Source organism: Aquarana catesbeiana, linkage group LG04 (genome assembly GCF_042186555.1).
Source record: "Aquarana catesbeiana isolate 2022-GZ linkage group LG04, ASM4218655v1, whole genome shotgun sequence".
Lineage (NCBI taxonomy): Eukaryota > Metazoa > Chordata > Amphibia > Anura > Ranidae > Aquarana > Aquarana catesbeiana.
In genome coordinates this window covers 626,020,195-626,036,472 of record NC_133327.1, presented here as the reverse complement: position 1 = coordinate 626,036,472, position 16,278 = coordinate 626,020,195, and the positions used below count along the sequence as shown (strand labels likewise).

The 16,278-nt window shown below is 41.8% G+C and overlaps 1 protein-coding gene across 1 annotated transcript in view; it reads left to right on the top strand.

The window, feature by feature from the left end:
• Window positions 1–16,278, top strand: part of MIA3 (MIA SH3 domain ER export factor 3) — a gene marked incomplete at its 5' end in the record, with an annotated part of 123,924 nt that overhangs the window by 56,743 nt on the left and 50,903 nt on the right. The window contains 5 exon segments of the mRNA XM_073628346.1: window positions 1,784–1,918; window positions 8,764–8,895; window positions 10,470–10,491; window positions 13,321–13,409; window positions 13,684–13,761. Coding sequence (XP_073484447.1) covers window positions 1,784–1,918; window positions 8,764–8,895; window positions 10,470–10,491; window positions 13,321–13,409; window positions 13,684–13,761 — 456 coding nt within the window.

The window sequence follows — 16,278 nt, the reverse complement described above, 5'->3', positions numbered from 1 at the left end:
AATGGCATCTCAATCTTCGTCTGTAGGGATCAATATTGAGTTGGCCCACCCTATGCAGCTATAACAGCTTCAACTCTTCTGGGAAGGCTGTCCACAAGGTTTAGTAGAGGGTCTATAGGAATGTTTGACCATTCTTCCAGAAGTGCATTTGTGAGGTCAGGCACCAATGTTGGACGAGAAGGTCTGGCTCTCAGTCTGCGCTCTAATTCATCTAAAAGGTGTTCTATCAAGTTGAGGTCAGGACTCTGTGCAAGCCAGGCAAGTTCCTCCACCCCAAACTCGCTCATCCATGTCTTTATGGACCTTACTTTGTGCACTCTTGATGGAACAGGAAGGGGCCATCCCCAAACTGTTCCCACAAAGTTGGGAGCATGAAATTGTCCCAAATGTCTTGGTATGCTGACACTTTAAGAGTTCCCTTCACTGGAACTAAGGGGCCAAGCCCAACCCCTGAAAAACAACCCAACACCATAATCCCCCCCCCTCCACCAAATGATTTGTAGCAGTGCACAAAGCAAGGTCCATAAAGACATGGATGAGCGAGTTTGGGGTGGAGGAAATTGACTGGCCTGCACAGAGTCCTGACCTCAACCCGATAGAACACCTTTGGGGTGAATTTGAGCGGAGACTGTGAGCCAGGCCTTCTCGTCCAACATCAGTGCCTGACCTCACAAATGTGCTTCTGGAAGAATGATCAAACATTCCCATAGATACACTCATAGACGCGATGTCCGCTGGCTACACGCAATTGTTCCCCAGAGAGGCAGAACGCCGATCTGCCTATGTAAAAAAGGCAGATTGCCATTCTGACAGAGGAGAACATAGACATCTTGTGTTTCTGCTAAGCAGGAACGTGGATCTCTGTGTTCTCCCGGTCAGAGCAATCCCCACACAGTAAGCACTCCCTAGGGACACGGCCCTTTGAATCACCCCTGGTGTTAACCCTTTCCCTGCCAGTGTCATTAGTACAGTAACAGTGCAAATTTTTAGCACTGATCCTTGTATTAGTGTCGCTGGCCCCCCAAAAAGTGTCAGGTGTCCGATTTGTCAGTTGCATCTCTATCTGATCAGCCTCTAACCTGTCCACCTTTAGGAGATCCCTAAAAACTCACTTATTCAGGGAAGCCTATCCCACCCACACCCACCTAACAACTATATATATATATATCAGACAATAGGTGGGTTATCTTCTTTTCTTACTGTTCTGGAATATCCAAGCACAGTCACGGTGGACTCCCAATCCTCCACCAAAAAACGATAAGAAAAAGACGGGACCAATGCTTTGATGCAATTTTTCTTTACTTCAAGTTTCAAATGCATAGAAAGTGCAAACGTGCAAGCAACAGCAACTGTACAGTATCGAGCATAAATCGCTCTTCCTCCGGCTTCTCTGGCTATGTGTCACATATAGCCAGAGAAGCCGGAGGAAGAACGATTTATGCTCGATACTGTACAGTTGCTGTTGCTTGCACGTTTGCACTTTCTATGCATTTGAAACTTGAAGTAAAGAAAAATTGCATCAAAGCATTGGTCCCGTTATTTTTATATATATATATATATATATATATATATATATATATATATATATATATATATATATATATATATATATATATATATATTTTACTTTTTTTTTTGTAAAATGCAGAAACTGCCTCATTTTCAGTATGTGTGAGTCTAGATGTGTCCTGTGTGTGCAGTGTATCTGTTACCTTCATATGTCATTAGAGAAGTAATGAGTAACCTGTGTTGGTCTATGACTGACTGACCATCACTTATCCAGGTGGAAATGGATGAAATGGAACAAACGGACCCTCTATCTTCCTCCTCCTCCTCCTCATTGGGAGTGGGAGCAGACCCAGCTGTTCTGGGGACCCTCCCCACCTTATACAGCCTTCTGATCTCCAGACTTCTCCAGGTTAGTATATACTGATATGAATCTGCAACTGCTGGTATACATTATTTTCCTGAATCATTAGTATGTGGCATTGTCTGGATTTATAGGAAACTCGGTGCCTCCATTGTCCTTCTCTGTTCTAGCTAATGAGTTTAATTGTTTTGTTATCAGCTGTGTTTAGCCTAATCAGCTGATATGAGCTGGTAAATTTGTGCTGCTTGGGTGTGTAGTATTGATTTATATAGTCAGCTTAAGGCCTCATGCACACTGGATGTTTTTTTGGACGTTTTTACAGCTGCCGTTTTTGGCTCCAGCATGTTATCCTATGTGTCCATGCACACATAGGCTGTTATCAACTGTATTTGGCTGGGGTGTTTTTTGGCTGTAAAAAAAAAACCCTCAAAACTAGTGGGTTCTGAGAGGAGTTTTTCAGATGTTTTTCATCCATTGGAAAAAATGCTATTGCAAAAACGTTGAAAAACTCACTGCAGGATTTACTGACACCCGGTCGTTACTAGTAAGTCCTGCTCGGCTAATGTTACGGAAAAATGTGACATAGGTACGAGATGTAACCATCTATATATTTCTGTTATGTACTATAACTTGTTTTTTTATGAACAAAATCAATAAATAAAATGTTAAAAATAAACAAAAAAAACTGAAAAACTCACTGCAAAGCTACTGGCATTTTTTAGAACGTTATTATAACACCGAGTGTGCATGAGGCCTAATGGATAAAGGGAGGTAATTGCTGAAATGAACTCATTTTCCATGGGGGTGTAACAAGAAACTATACATAGTCTAATTATTAAAAAGATTTCCTAACAACTGGAAGACTGTACGCTGCTGTATATGCCGGCTGACCTCCTCTTCTCTACTATAATCTTGCTCACCTTTTAGAGAGGCAAAGGGAAAGTTGTCTCTAAACTTAATTGATGTTACTGCATGCCTTATTACAATTGTGTTTGCCTCATTTTTGTTGTCCGCTGAGTTGATAGGGAAAAGCTTCTTCCACCTTTTTTTTTTTTTCTTTTTTTTAAAGTGGTTGTAAACCGTTGGACATTTTTTAATTTTTTTGTACCTGCAAGGTAATGTCATATTATGTTAAACGTACCTTAAAACGAGCCCCACACGTGCCGAGATGTCAGCGCTGCAGGCGCTCTCATCTTCACCCATCTTGCTTCCAGATTCGTGGACTCCGGCTCTGTGACTGGCTGGAGCCGCGATGACGTCACTCCCATGTGCATGTGTGAGCCGCCGTTCACGGCACCGGGCTCTGAAGAAACGGCACGGGTGGCCGTTCCTTCAGGTGCATGTGCCAGTGATGTCACTGGCTGCATGTACAGTAAATATCAACCAAACAGTGCATGTTTAGGAGATATTTACACTACCTATAGGCCTTACTATAGGCTTACCTATAAGTATAAAGCAAGAGATGAAAGTCTACTTCCACTTTAAAGCAGAGTTCCACTCCTTTTTCAGTTTATTAAATGTCAGCAGCTACAAAAAGTGTAGCTGCTGACTTTTAATAAACAGACACTCTCCTGTCCCATGGGTCCAGTGATGCGGGCGCCCGAAGCCTTGCTCCTCTCCCCCCTCCTCTCTGTAGTGCCGTCATTGCAACTGTGGGCACCCAGCTGTGACAGTTTGCAGCTTCACAGCCGGGCGCGCACTGCGCATGCACGAGTCGCGCTTCACTCTCTTAGTGGCCAGGCAATCTTCTGGGACCTGTGACGTGTCCCAGAAGATTGCTGAGAGGGAGAGGAGGAGTCGCCTAGGCGGCCAGGTGACTGAAGCAGGAAGTACATGTCAAAACTAGGTACTCACTCCCTCCCTCCCAAAAAAATTGCATGCCAAATGTAGCATGTAAGGGGGTGAGGAGTGCTTAAAGCGGAAGTTCCACTTCTGGGTGGAACTCCGCTTTAAGAAGCAATTTAGCTGAGATAACTTGTATTAGTTAGTTACATTGAACTGGGTATTTGTAGCTTCTCCAAGACACTGCTTCAGTTCCATTGGGTGTCAGGAAATTTTTTTAGCATTTTATATCCATAGAGAAAACACAAATACCCGTAATTCAGTCTCTGTGAAATGTGTTGATTCGTACAAGAATGGGATGGAAGGGGTGAAGGAGGTAGGAACAGTCATACCTCCAATGGGTGGGATTAAGTAACTAGAACATGATGGTTCTACGTGTTTTACACCTCTCATCCTGTTTTTGGACATTCAACATCTACACATTCCATTGTGATTTGGATTAATAGGTGTGTGTGCGCTACCTGGCGGTCTTTAGAACTGATAAAGTGTTTTGGAGAAGCGCTCAAATGTTTTCAACATTAAAGAACAAGTCCAGTTGAATGTGACCAATTTCTACTAGATACACCATGACTCGATAAGTGAGAACCTTCATTGACAACTTGGCTGGGAACAAGAGAACCCATAGCCAAATGGTTAAGTGCATTAGAGCTATTGTGTATTTTCAGTGGATACGTTTGAGCTGTTCTTGCAAAAGCTGCCTTGCCTGAAAGCAATTTTTGAATAACAATTGATAATACATATCATCATATATACAGCACAGATATCTTTATTGCTCAGCTGAAAGCAAAACTTTTTGAGTAGAAAGGAACTGGAACACCTGTCATGCTTTTTTCTTTTTTCAGTCTGTGCCATTACAATCATTCATCCTCCTCTGCTTGCCTGGTGACTGTTATCACTGCAGAAAATCACACATTTTGAGTGGTTACCAGAACAGGAATAGTAGGGACACTGGTCCTGGTGACAACCAGGAATTTGCTCACTTTGGAGGAATTTTCTCTCACTTCCTGTATGGGCTATGGGAAAGGAAGTGATGGTAAATCTCCCTAATGAGGCACAGATAGCAAAAGGGTTTGTCCTCTGCTCTACTTTGAGACATAAGCATACAGCATGTATGCTTGTACCTCCTAGGGTCCTTTCACACATGCGGACCTTTCATTTCCACCTGTCAGTATTTCAGGCGGACCTGAACGGACGCTCCATGGACAAGCGGATCCTTTTTCATCCAATTCCCCCATAGAGAACAGCGGGGCTCTGACAGGTTCGTCCCTACACAGTGAGCGGAGACAGACCTGTCATAGGCCGGCTCAGGGGGATCCCTGCTGAGCAAGTGGAGTCCGTCAAAACGTGTAAAAGAGCCCTTAATGAGTAATAAATAATGCTCTCTGTGCTTCAAACCTATTATTTTATATATGTATAGCATTCATTTATATAGATAGCTGCATGGTTACTCATAAGGATTACTAAACTAGGTATGCAGAGTTGGAGCCGTGCCACTCAGTTTTGTTGCTTGTAGGATACAGACTATGAATGGTTTATGTGTTTGTGATTCTAAATTGAGTCACTGATCGATTTTACTTTTTTTTTTTTTTTTTTTTTTTTTTTTAACTTTTTTCAGTATTTGGAGCTAGCTTCAGCTTATGCCACCTTGAGGCCTCATGCACACAGGTCGTTTGCACAGTTCCTCTGAAAGCATTTTTTCCTGGCCGGAGAAAAGCAGCTTAAAAGCCGCGCCTAAAGCCACGTTTTTAAAATGCTTTTAGCTGCATCAAGTTTTTGGGCTTTCATTCATTCCACTGGCCAAAATATTTGTTCTGGCCGTTGAAATGACTAAGTGTTAAACTCGCCTAGCAATTAGGTGCACCAAATGGTTTTATTTTTTATTTTTTTTCTGTTCAAACAATCCTCTCCTGAACGCTGCAAATGATGAAAGCTGACAATTTTTTTAAATTAATTTTCACAAGGGATACAGAACAACCATGCAATGAACATCATAGTTTCAAAGTGCATAGTACCAAAGAATATCAGTACAACAAAACCAGGGAAAAGTTGGCCAATCTATGTAGCAGTGTTAAATACATCAGTTTAACAGTCTCTGAAGCATTGAAAAAACTAGAGACCATGTAGGTGTTGCTGGAAATCTGCACCAAGTAAAAGGTATAGAGTAAGGCCGAAATGATTAATCGACAACTAATCAATTATGAAAATAGTTGTCAACTATTTTCATAATCAGTCAGCCGATTAGTTGGCCTGCATACAGTTACAGAATGCATTATTTGTTGCAGAAAATACAGTGCAGCACACATACATCTCAGTACACCATCCATACATGTCAGTAAGTGCCTGAGAACTTGTGAATTTGTGAGGCGCAATGCCTCATGGGACATGTAGTCCTGGGAAGGAAGTGAGTGGTTCTAACGTCAGAAGTTTTTTTACCTTGTTATAGCTCTATAATATACTTTGCAGCTTGTTATCGGGGCACTCTGAAGGCAGGACGAGATAGAAGCGTTGGTGGGGGACCCGAGAAGAGGAGAATCAGGGCTGCTCTGTGTAATGGTTTTGCACAGAGCAGCCAAGGATCACATTGTTTAAAAAAAAAAACTTACTCTGTACAGGGAAGATCAGCATCTGAACCCAGAGAAGGTGGAGGCGGATAGACTGGAGGAAATATAAGGCATTACAATTACATTTAAAGTAAACTTTTACCAGTATTGTGCATTTATATTTAAAATGATCATATCCATGATAAAAATAGTCTCAGCTTTTAGTACTTTTTTCAAATAAAAGATTTATATCTCCCTTCCACTCTTCATATAGCTTCATGTCTGACTCCTAGTTATAATGCACATATATCCTACTTCTGGGTGTATTTATTATTTTATATTTCTCTCTCTCTCTCTCTCTCTCTCTCTCTCTCTCTCTCTATAATTATAATTTGTGATTATATATTATTACTTTCATTGTTTCACAGTATAAATGAACCCCTTCTAGTAGCTATTATCTGCTCTTTTTGTATTATTAAGGGCTAATTTTAGTTTTTTTAACACCATGATGACAGATGATACAAAAAAAGCATGCTTCTGCTACTAAACGACTTATGCCTGATTCACACCTATGCGTTTTTTGGTGCTTTTTTGCAGAAACGCACTACAGTTCATTTAACATGGGTTTCCTATGGGACACATTCACATATATGCTTTTTTTCAGCCAATGCGCTTTTGGAAAGGGTCAGGGACTTTTTTTTTAACGCAAAACTGTGCTTTTTTTTTTTTTTTGGTTCAATACACTTCAATGGAGAAGCTGCAGAAAAGCATGAAGTGCGTTTTTGCAGCAATTTGCGTTTCTTATCTGCCCAACAACAAATTGGCCAAAAAAAAAGCATAAAAATGGCACAAATGCAAATCGCAGCAAAAACACACAGCAAAAAGCACTGTAGAAACAGATCGAAAGCAGAATGCATAGGTGTTAACTGAGCCTTATGCTGACCATACATGTATTGATTTTGGGACGAGAATATTTAAATGAAAAAAATCTTTGTACGTTCGCTGAATGAAAGAATGTCATTTGAAAACTTCACTTGCTTTTAACATTCATTTTTAAAATGAATTTAATTTCTGAACGAAAACCCTCGGGGCTTTCACATTGGAGACAAAGCAGAGACACTTTCAGGTTGGTTTGCAGGTGCTATTTTTAGCGCAATAGCGCCTGCAAACCGCCCCAGTGTGAAAGGGGCCTAATAGTATATACATCTCTTCTGTCTACTATTGTCAGAGTGGATGAGAGATTTTGCTCCCTAACCATATAGTTGGTTATTTATATTTACCACTGCATGGAGATACTTAGGAAATAAATTGCCTTTTTAAAAAAAAAAAAAAAAAAACATATTAACTAAATAATTATACACCACACTATTTTTAAGGTTATTATCCGGTTAATCAAAGTGATAATTGGCCAACTAATCGATTATGAAAATAATTGTTAGTTGCAGCCCTAGTACAGATGAAAGGAAACACAGAAAATAAAGGCGAAAAAAAGGAAAAGGAGAGAGAAAAAGAGAGAGTGCCCAATTATCATTCTCCTCCCTACCGACCTCAGAGCTGGTCACCACCGTATGTCCCACCCCAGATTCAGTTCTGGGTCCAATGAGGGAAAATCAAGTGAGTGATGGGGTATCCATAAGATCCCATGGTTTCCAGATTCAGTTGTACTCATCTGAGGAGTTATTCAAGGAAGCTGTGAGATACTCCATCCTCTTTACATCCTGGATCCTCGCATGCAACTCAACCAGGGAAGGGGGTTTCTGTTTTTTTTCCATTTAAGCATTACCAAGCACCTTGCTGCTGTTAACACACGAGTTAATAATTTTTTTTTAAAAAGTTTAGAAAATGTTGGAGGGAGGAGTCCCAAGAGGAAATCTTTAGGGTTAAAGGGGATCAGGATCCAAATAGAGAACGGATAAGAGGATGTCCCAATAGGATGTGGATATGGGACAGGATCAAAATATTGTATATGGTATAGTGTTCCCAAATCTTTTCTACAGCGCCAACAGGGGCTGTCAGCGGAGGGATATAAGGAGTGGAGTAGGCCCGGGGTCAGATACCAATGAAAAATCATTTCATGTTGGATTTCCTCATATAATGTGCAAATGGAGCTTTTATAATTGTGACCATATCGCTTGCCATACTGTCAGTGATGTGTTTTCTTTCAACATCTAAACACTTCTCTATTCTCTAATACGCCTATAAATTCCTATGTGTGCAAGGCCACATAGGCTAACATAGAGGGGCATTAAGAGGCTAAGAAGAGTTAAGCGACCTTAGAAGCAGCTTTTTTTTTTTTTTTTTACATCCAGTGTGCATGAGGAGTGAGTAGCCTCTCATTGTAGCTGCCCAGATAATGATTGTATTTATCTATTGCAGCATTTCTGTATCCAGCTACCAATTGCTTTATACGTTTTTAGCTGCTACTAAGTTACTAGTGTGACCTGGATCCTATTGCAAATTTTTATTATTTTCTGTGATTACATAAGTTAAATTGACTGCTTTCTGTTACAGCTTATGTCGGCTCTACCAGAAGACATGCAGCCCGGTCCTAACTGGTTTGGTGTTCAGAGGGAAGCTGTCATCATTACTCTCTTGGTGGGAATGATCTCCATCATGATCCTTTTCTGGAGAACCTGTCTTTCTGTGAGTTTTTAAACCAGTTCTGATCTCAAAAGCTAGAGTTGGACTTCAGCCAGTCAGTTTATACAAACTACCAAAATGCAGGCAGTGTGTTAGCTTTCTTATTAATTAAAACATGTTAAAGCCTGGTACACTCTCTAAGTTTTGTTTGTTTTTTTCATTCAACACAGTGGTTTGAACAAAAAAAATCCTGACAGCTCTGGTCAGGGCCGCTGTACTAATGATCTGATGTTAGTACAGCGATCTTCCCTGCTATGCTGTTGTGTTCTGACAGGAGGGCGGTCCACCCCACCAGAACACTCCGATCAGCAATTGGCTGAGAGTGCTGATTGGGAGCTGGTCGGCTGCTGGTTTTCCAGGAGGCGGCCAGCTTCCGTCAGACCAGGTGCCCACACACGCAGGCCAAATGTTGGCCGGTGTTTATTGAACCGGCCGAGATGTCTCCCAAAATTTGTCCCGTGTGTACTAAGCTTAAGAAGATTATGGTAATGTGTCCTAAAACAATTTTTGATAGATGTGCGCAATCTACATTTCAACATGACCATTGCCATGTCAGTTTACTCCCTTTGATCTTGTCACTGTATGAATGCCCCTCTTCTGAGCTCCCCTCCTGTTCTCTTCATCGTCCTTTTGGTGCAGTTACTTATTTACATACATAATTTGAACAAGACTCTCCATAGAAGTGCACCCTTGTGGCCTGTGACCCAAATAACAATGCTACTTATAAGTGAATGTTCCAAAAATATCTGTGTCGTCCTCTGGTTGCAACTTGGACACTAGAGAAAACTGATATCGACTACCAGTGGCCCAACCATTGGGGGTGCACTGGCGCCATCCATTTTTTCGGGCGCTGGCAGTGTTAAAGGGCTCTGGCCATCTGCGCACCCAGCCCCGGGGCAAAAACACGAAAGCGCTGCAAAGAAGCTGCTTGCGGGACTTTTTTTGACGCCCTGCCAGCACTCGGGCTTTCACATTGGGATTGCAGATGAGGCTTCTTTCAGGTGCTTTACAGGTGCTTTTTTTAACGCTAAAGCGCCTGAAAAACACCTGAAAAACGCCCCAGTATGAAAGGGGTCTAAAATGCAGTCAGTGCTTTTCTCTAGTTCTTCTTTAGTCAGTGTTGCAACTGACAGAGCTAGTGTACAAATCGGAGATTGTGTCAGTCACTCTCCTCTTCCTTTCCCCTCATCAATTCACAAAAAGCCTTAGTTTTTCTTTTTTTTTGTCTTTTGTTTTTTTATACAAAGCGCTCTTAAAAAAAAAAAAAAAAAAAAAAAAACGGTTTTCCTGGATTTCCAATTTAAGAATGCACAATGTCCTCTCATATCAAGTTTAGTCTCTCTATTTTGCTGTTAGTATAGAGGTCAAGGCTCACAGCCAGTATTCCACACAGGCACAGAGCATTTACTGAGCAGCTTTTCTTAGCACTCTGTTAATCCTATTTGCCGTGTTCTCTTACACTAGCTGGCCTGTGCAGATCCTGACCTTTGTATGCAGTCACTGTAGACATGTGCTGATTGTACAACTTACTGGGTTTTATTTTCTGCTGTCATGTAACAAGCTCTCTTCTTTTGCAGGTAAAGAGCAGAGTTTATCAAGGTAATGTTTAATATCCATAAATATGTTTCATACAGTTCATTTTTATTTTGTTAAATAAACATACTAGTTTTTCCTCCCACTGATCTAGAAAATACGTATTGCTAAATAATGCTACATCAGCCTTGAGTACAAATAAGTTTTCCTAAAGGAGAGAGAACTAAATAGCATTACTACATAGGAACCACTTTAATCTCAGGCCTAAGGCAGAAGGTTTTTTTTACCTTAATGCAGTCTCTGCATTAAGGTAAAAAAACCTTCTACATGCAGATCTCCCCCCAGCCCCCACTTATACTCACCTGAGCCCGATCTCGATCCAGCATTGTACACAAGAGAAGTGGCTTTTTCAGCTCTCTTTCCCCTCATTGGCTCAGACAGCTGCTGTCAATCACAGCCAGTGAAGAGGGGGCAGGATTGAGCCACACTCTGTGTCTATGGACACACAGTGTTGCTCCCCCCCCCCCATAGCAAGTGGCTTGTTAGGATTGCTGGTGGGAAACTGGAGAAGAAGAGTATCTGGGCTGCTCTGTGCAAAACCATTACACAGAGCAGGTAAGTATAACATGTTTTGTTATTTTTAAATAATAAAAAGTTTGCCTTTTAGAATCACTTTAAGGCACCTTTCACATGATCGGACCAATCTCATCCGCCTGTCTGTTTTTCAGGCGGATCCGATCGGGCCACCCATTGACTTCTATGGGGAGGCGGATATCAGCGGATATGTGTCAGCTTACACCCGCCTGCCATCTGATCCAACAAGATCCACTCAAAACAGATGTATGGCGATACGTTCACCATCCGTCCATCGAATTGGATCGGATGAAAACTGAAAGGCGGTCCGTTTTCATCCGATCTCCCCATAGAGGAGAGCGGGGCTCTGACAGGTCCGTCTCAGCACAACAGAGCGATCCCCGTGTGAAAGGGGCCTAAGTGTGATTCCCAACAAGCCACTTCACACAAACTATGTTCTTCCAAGTGTTACAAGGTCTTTGCCGTGTCCGATTGTTTACCCCATGCAATGTGGTTTCATTTTAAAAGCTCTCATCTGCCAAAGACTAGTGGTTCAACAGCAGGAATGCCATTGGCTCCTGCTGCTGTCAATCACAGCCAGTGAAGAGAGGTGGGGTCGGGGCCAAGTTGTGCTCTGTGTGTAAATGGACACACCGAGCAGGGCTTGAGAGCCGCTTGCTATGGGGGCACTCATGAGGGGGGAGGAACCCAGAGCCCTGGCAGGAGAAAAGGTAAGTATGACATGTTTTGTTATTTTAATAAAAAAAAAAATCAAATATCTTTAAAGCTCAATACCCCCTCCCATTCAGCTTTAAAATAAAAAATTTAAAAAAAGAAAATTTTTTTTTTACCTGCTTCCGCCGTCATGTGTCCCTTGCTGGTGCCTGTTCTGCTAGTGTGCAGCGGTGACCCCATGCTGCAGACCGGCTTTGTCTTCTCCCCTCCTCTTCCCAATGGGGAGTGCCACCTCACCAAGCAGTAGACAACCAAATGAGAACCATCCCATTCTGCACTGAGGAAGAGAGAAGACCTGGGACCCAGCTTTCCATATACTGGGGCATATATATAAGATTTTTAGAACTGCCACAGCAGTTAGCGGAGAGGGGGTAGAGCTGGGCGATTGCGATTTTCTCCCAAAAAAAAATCTGTGATTTTTTTTTTTTTTTTTTTTTTTTAAACTCGATTCACGATTCGAATCGAGTTTTTTATTTTATTTTAATTTTTTTTTTTGATGGACACTGCGCCGGTCCTGAGGAGTTGCGGGCAGGAGTTTTTAGGCGAGGCCGCTGGTTCGGCCTAGTCCGCGGCGTCCGGCCTCGCGGACTAGGCCGTAGCCGCGGCCTCGCCTAGTAACTCCTGCCCGCAGATCCTCAGGACCGGCGCGGTGTCAGCACCGCTCCTGGTGGGAAAAAAAAATAAATCGATTTGCTGAAAATTTGAATCGATTTGACCTCTCAACTCGATTCAAGATTCAAATCGATTTTTTTTCCCCAGCCCTGGGGAGAGACCCTTGTCTGGAACACATGTAAGTGTTATGTGCCACAAATTATTTCTATACAGCTCATTTGAGAAGCAAGTCACAAACTACTGGAAGAAGGGAGCCCCTGCATATATTTATAATCACTGTCCTTCCCATGTTATTATAGTAAGCTGAATTCACATCTAGAAGGTCCTTGACACCTTCCAAAGCCTGATCTGCAGGAATATTCTTCTCTACAGTGCAGATTGCAGACAATTGCTTGGACAGAGCAAGATTTACACCCACCTGACCTTTAGATGGTAGCTCAACACGGTGTAAGAAAAATGAAAACTAGATATATTTGCAAGGTTGCTAGTTGTCCCTGAACAAAAAGCAGTTTGCCAGTTTGGTTGGAGATTATTATATAGTGCCTAGTGAACAAGCCTTGTACAATTGCACAGAAAGAAGCTTATAGTAGAGTTCTATACACTGTTGGTGTGTTAATAACTTTTCCTGTTACTGGATTGTGAAACTGCAACTGCCAGCTGCACTGTTATCAGACGTGCCCTGACCTGTGTCCCATGTTGTTTATTTCTTATGGGTGTAAAATAATCCAGCCAAATCAGAGCAATACACAAATATATTATTAAAAATGTTTATTTGTTGTCTGTTGGTACAATGGATTACAAGGCCAACCATGTACAGATCAGGGAATGCTCACATTTATTTAATATAATCAAATGTATTTGTTACAACTTTTTATATTATCATCCTGCAAGTCTGCAGGCAAACATAGAAAAATTATTAATAAAGATAAATGATTATTTATTTTTTTTTTTTAATATGCTTTGACTTTCTTGCAGTCAGCGAAAAGCAGCTTGTGGAGAAGATCGCTACTCTGATGAAGGAGAAGAGTGAGGCTTTGGAGAAAATATCTGATTTGGAGAAAAAGGTAGTTATCACTCAGAGAGATCTGGAGAGGCATTACTTCATAACACTCCAAAGACATGCTGGTAGGTTAATTAGATCCTGTCTAAATTGTCCCTAGTATGTATATGTATGAATGTGAGTTAGGGACCTTAGAGTGTAAGCTCCTTGAGGGTAGGGACTGATGTGAATGTACAATGTATATGTAAAGTGCTGCGTAAATTGATGGCGCTCTATAAGTACCTGGAATAAATTCAATAAATAACAGAATCTAATAAATTTGTCTCTGTCGCTGGCAGGTAAAAGAAGCTAAAGAGTCTGAGAGCACAACGCAGGAGAAGAGCACCCATCTACAGGAAGAGACTGCCTCCCTAAAGGTAACAGAAAGCAACTCTTATAATGACGTGTCTGTGGATTTCCTGTGTGGCTCGATTACTGCAGTAAAAAAAAAAAATAATAATAAAGGCATTTGTTTTGTAATATGGCTATTTGTGGGAAAAGGTTAGAACTTATTTTAAAAGTTAAGTGTAAATAAAGCTGCCCCTGTAAAGGAGAACTTTGATATCTCTCCTGCTTTCACTGGCTAAGAACCTAAAAAAAAAAAAACAACATTCCGGGGAGTGTCATATTTCTGGTCACCTATCCTGCCCTGTGCTTTCTCCCTGTACTGTGGTGATGTGATGTGGGAGTAGGTAGAAGGAACCACAGAGCACAGTGTTGTTAAAGGTAAAACTAAACCCTCCTATCCATTACAGCCATTGAGTTACCATCTTAGTCCCTTCTTGACCTGCATTTACCATGGTACTACACATGTGGTCAGTTTTGACATCAGCCAGTTGATGGCTTTGCAGTTTGGTTGAGAGCAGATGTAACTATGACAGTTATTATTCACTGCACACCTTGAATGTACTTGTTTTGGGGGGAAAAGTTAAATTGATGGGTTTAGTTCTACTTTAATTCACTGATATTATGAATTTTAAATGAGCTTTATGTGATAGTAGACAGGAAGTGACCTGTTGATGGAACAGTGACGTTTTCTGCCTCCCCTCTCATCAAGTGCTGCAGACTCTTCAGCTCCTGACACTTCCGGGAGTGTCAGATGCCTTTCTACTTGCAGGGTCTCTAAGTTTGGAACAGTAAAAAACCTCTGAATCCGTACCACTCGATTAGTTAATGAACAATACTTCAGCAATGGCTGATTCGTCCTTAAGACGGGATACCTCCTCAAGAACCAATTAATTACAATAAATAATTTGGGACAAAGAGATGTCACCAGAATGGTCAAAAGATGAGGGTCAACTACAGCATAATTGCAAAAAGTTAATAAGACTTTATTGATGAAGCATATATCACAGGCGTAAGGTTCACTAGAGGCAGTATGGCAAGAAACCACCACCTCCAGTGGACTACGCTATCACACTATACCAATTATTAGATTAAAATAAAATAAAATCGGCCACTGTAGCCTTGCGTTCCAGCCTCTGAAACTGGATGTGCTTTGTGAACAATTCCTTGCAGACCAATGGAGAGCGCTCATGGCGTCCCTGTGTTTTCATAACACTATACCGCAGATGGGAGGTAAACAAGCTTTAGCTTGAGCGGACAACTACCAGCATCAGCAGTTTTCATGACCATCCAGTATCCACTGTCCCACCTTCTTATACTAGCTATTGCTGACGGTGATTGTTAGACGGTCTTTTGGACTTTGGTCACCCAACTATGATCGCTGTGGGGCAGTTTATTGCTTGAGTGGATTCATATGTGATTTTCATAGTATTTATACACCATTGTCGTTCCACATCAAGGGTTGGGATTACAGTTCTGTTGGTATGGGGGATTATGTGAGCCTAGTCTTTTTTTATGACATTCATGTCAATTTTGCTACAGTGTTTATTTTATTTTAAAGCAGATGTAAACCGGAATTTTTTTTTTTTATATATATATATATATATATATATATATTATAAGATTTCCTATCATTTGAGCCCAGTCTTGCCACACAGAGTTAATCCATCTCTTAGCAATCCTCTTTTATTGTTCACTGAGATAAATTTTGACAAACAGAGAAAAACTTTGTCAAATGCTCCCCCTTGCTGTGAGTGACAGGTGATTTACATATCTCCTGCACTAGCCTAAGAAACAGTATTTTTTCATTCCCTCCCACTCCTTTCTTCTGCTGCTCTGCCAGGATTGGATGTTCCTGGTCGGTGACAGTGGACAGTGTTAGTAGTTTTTTATTTTTATGTATTTTCTTTTTACAAGTTATTTTGTTCTAAATTTTTTTTTTTCACAATCCTTTTTGGGGGTGGGGGGCTTGGGGCTCTGGACTGTGTCTGTATATGGGGGGGGGGGGGGCAGTTGTAGTGTCAGTAGTTTTTTATTTTGTAATATTTATGTTTGGATGTGGAAGACACAGCGGGCAGATGAGGAGGACACAAAGGGGGGTGGAGGAGAACACAGGCGCCGGAGGAGGAGGAAGACACGGAGGACAGTCGGGGATGATCGGTGCAGCGGGGGACAGCTGTGAACACCGATCTCCCTGCATGGCTTTTCAGGTGAAAGCCGCGGGAGGGAGAGGAGAAGCAGATGATGAAAAGCCATGCAGGGAGATCGGTTCTTACAGCTGTCCCCGCCGCACCGATCATCTTCAACTGTCACTGGACATCCATGTGTGCAGAAGTGACAGGGGGCCGTGAGCGAGCTCTGCTTTTACCCAGAACGCACTCTGCCTCTCCTGTGCACGCTCTGGCCAAGGGGAGTGAAGAGGTGGGCGGGGAGTCTGCTGGCGTCACAACTCTGCCCACTGAGCGACGGATAACACACCCGTCCACTGAGTCCGGAGTTTTTGGGGGCTCCAAATAGAGAAAGGGGAAATGTTTAAAAGGTAAGGAGGC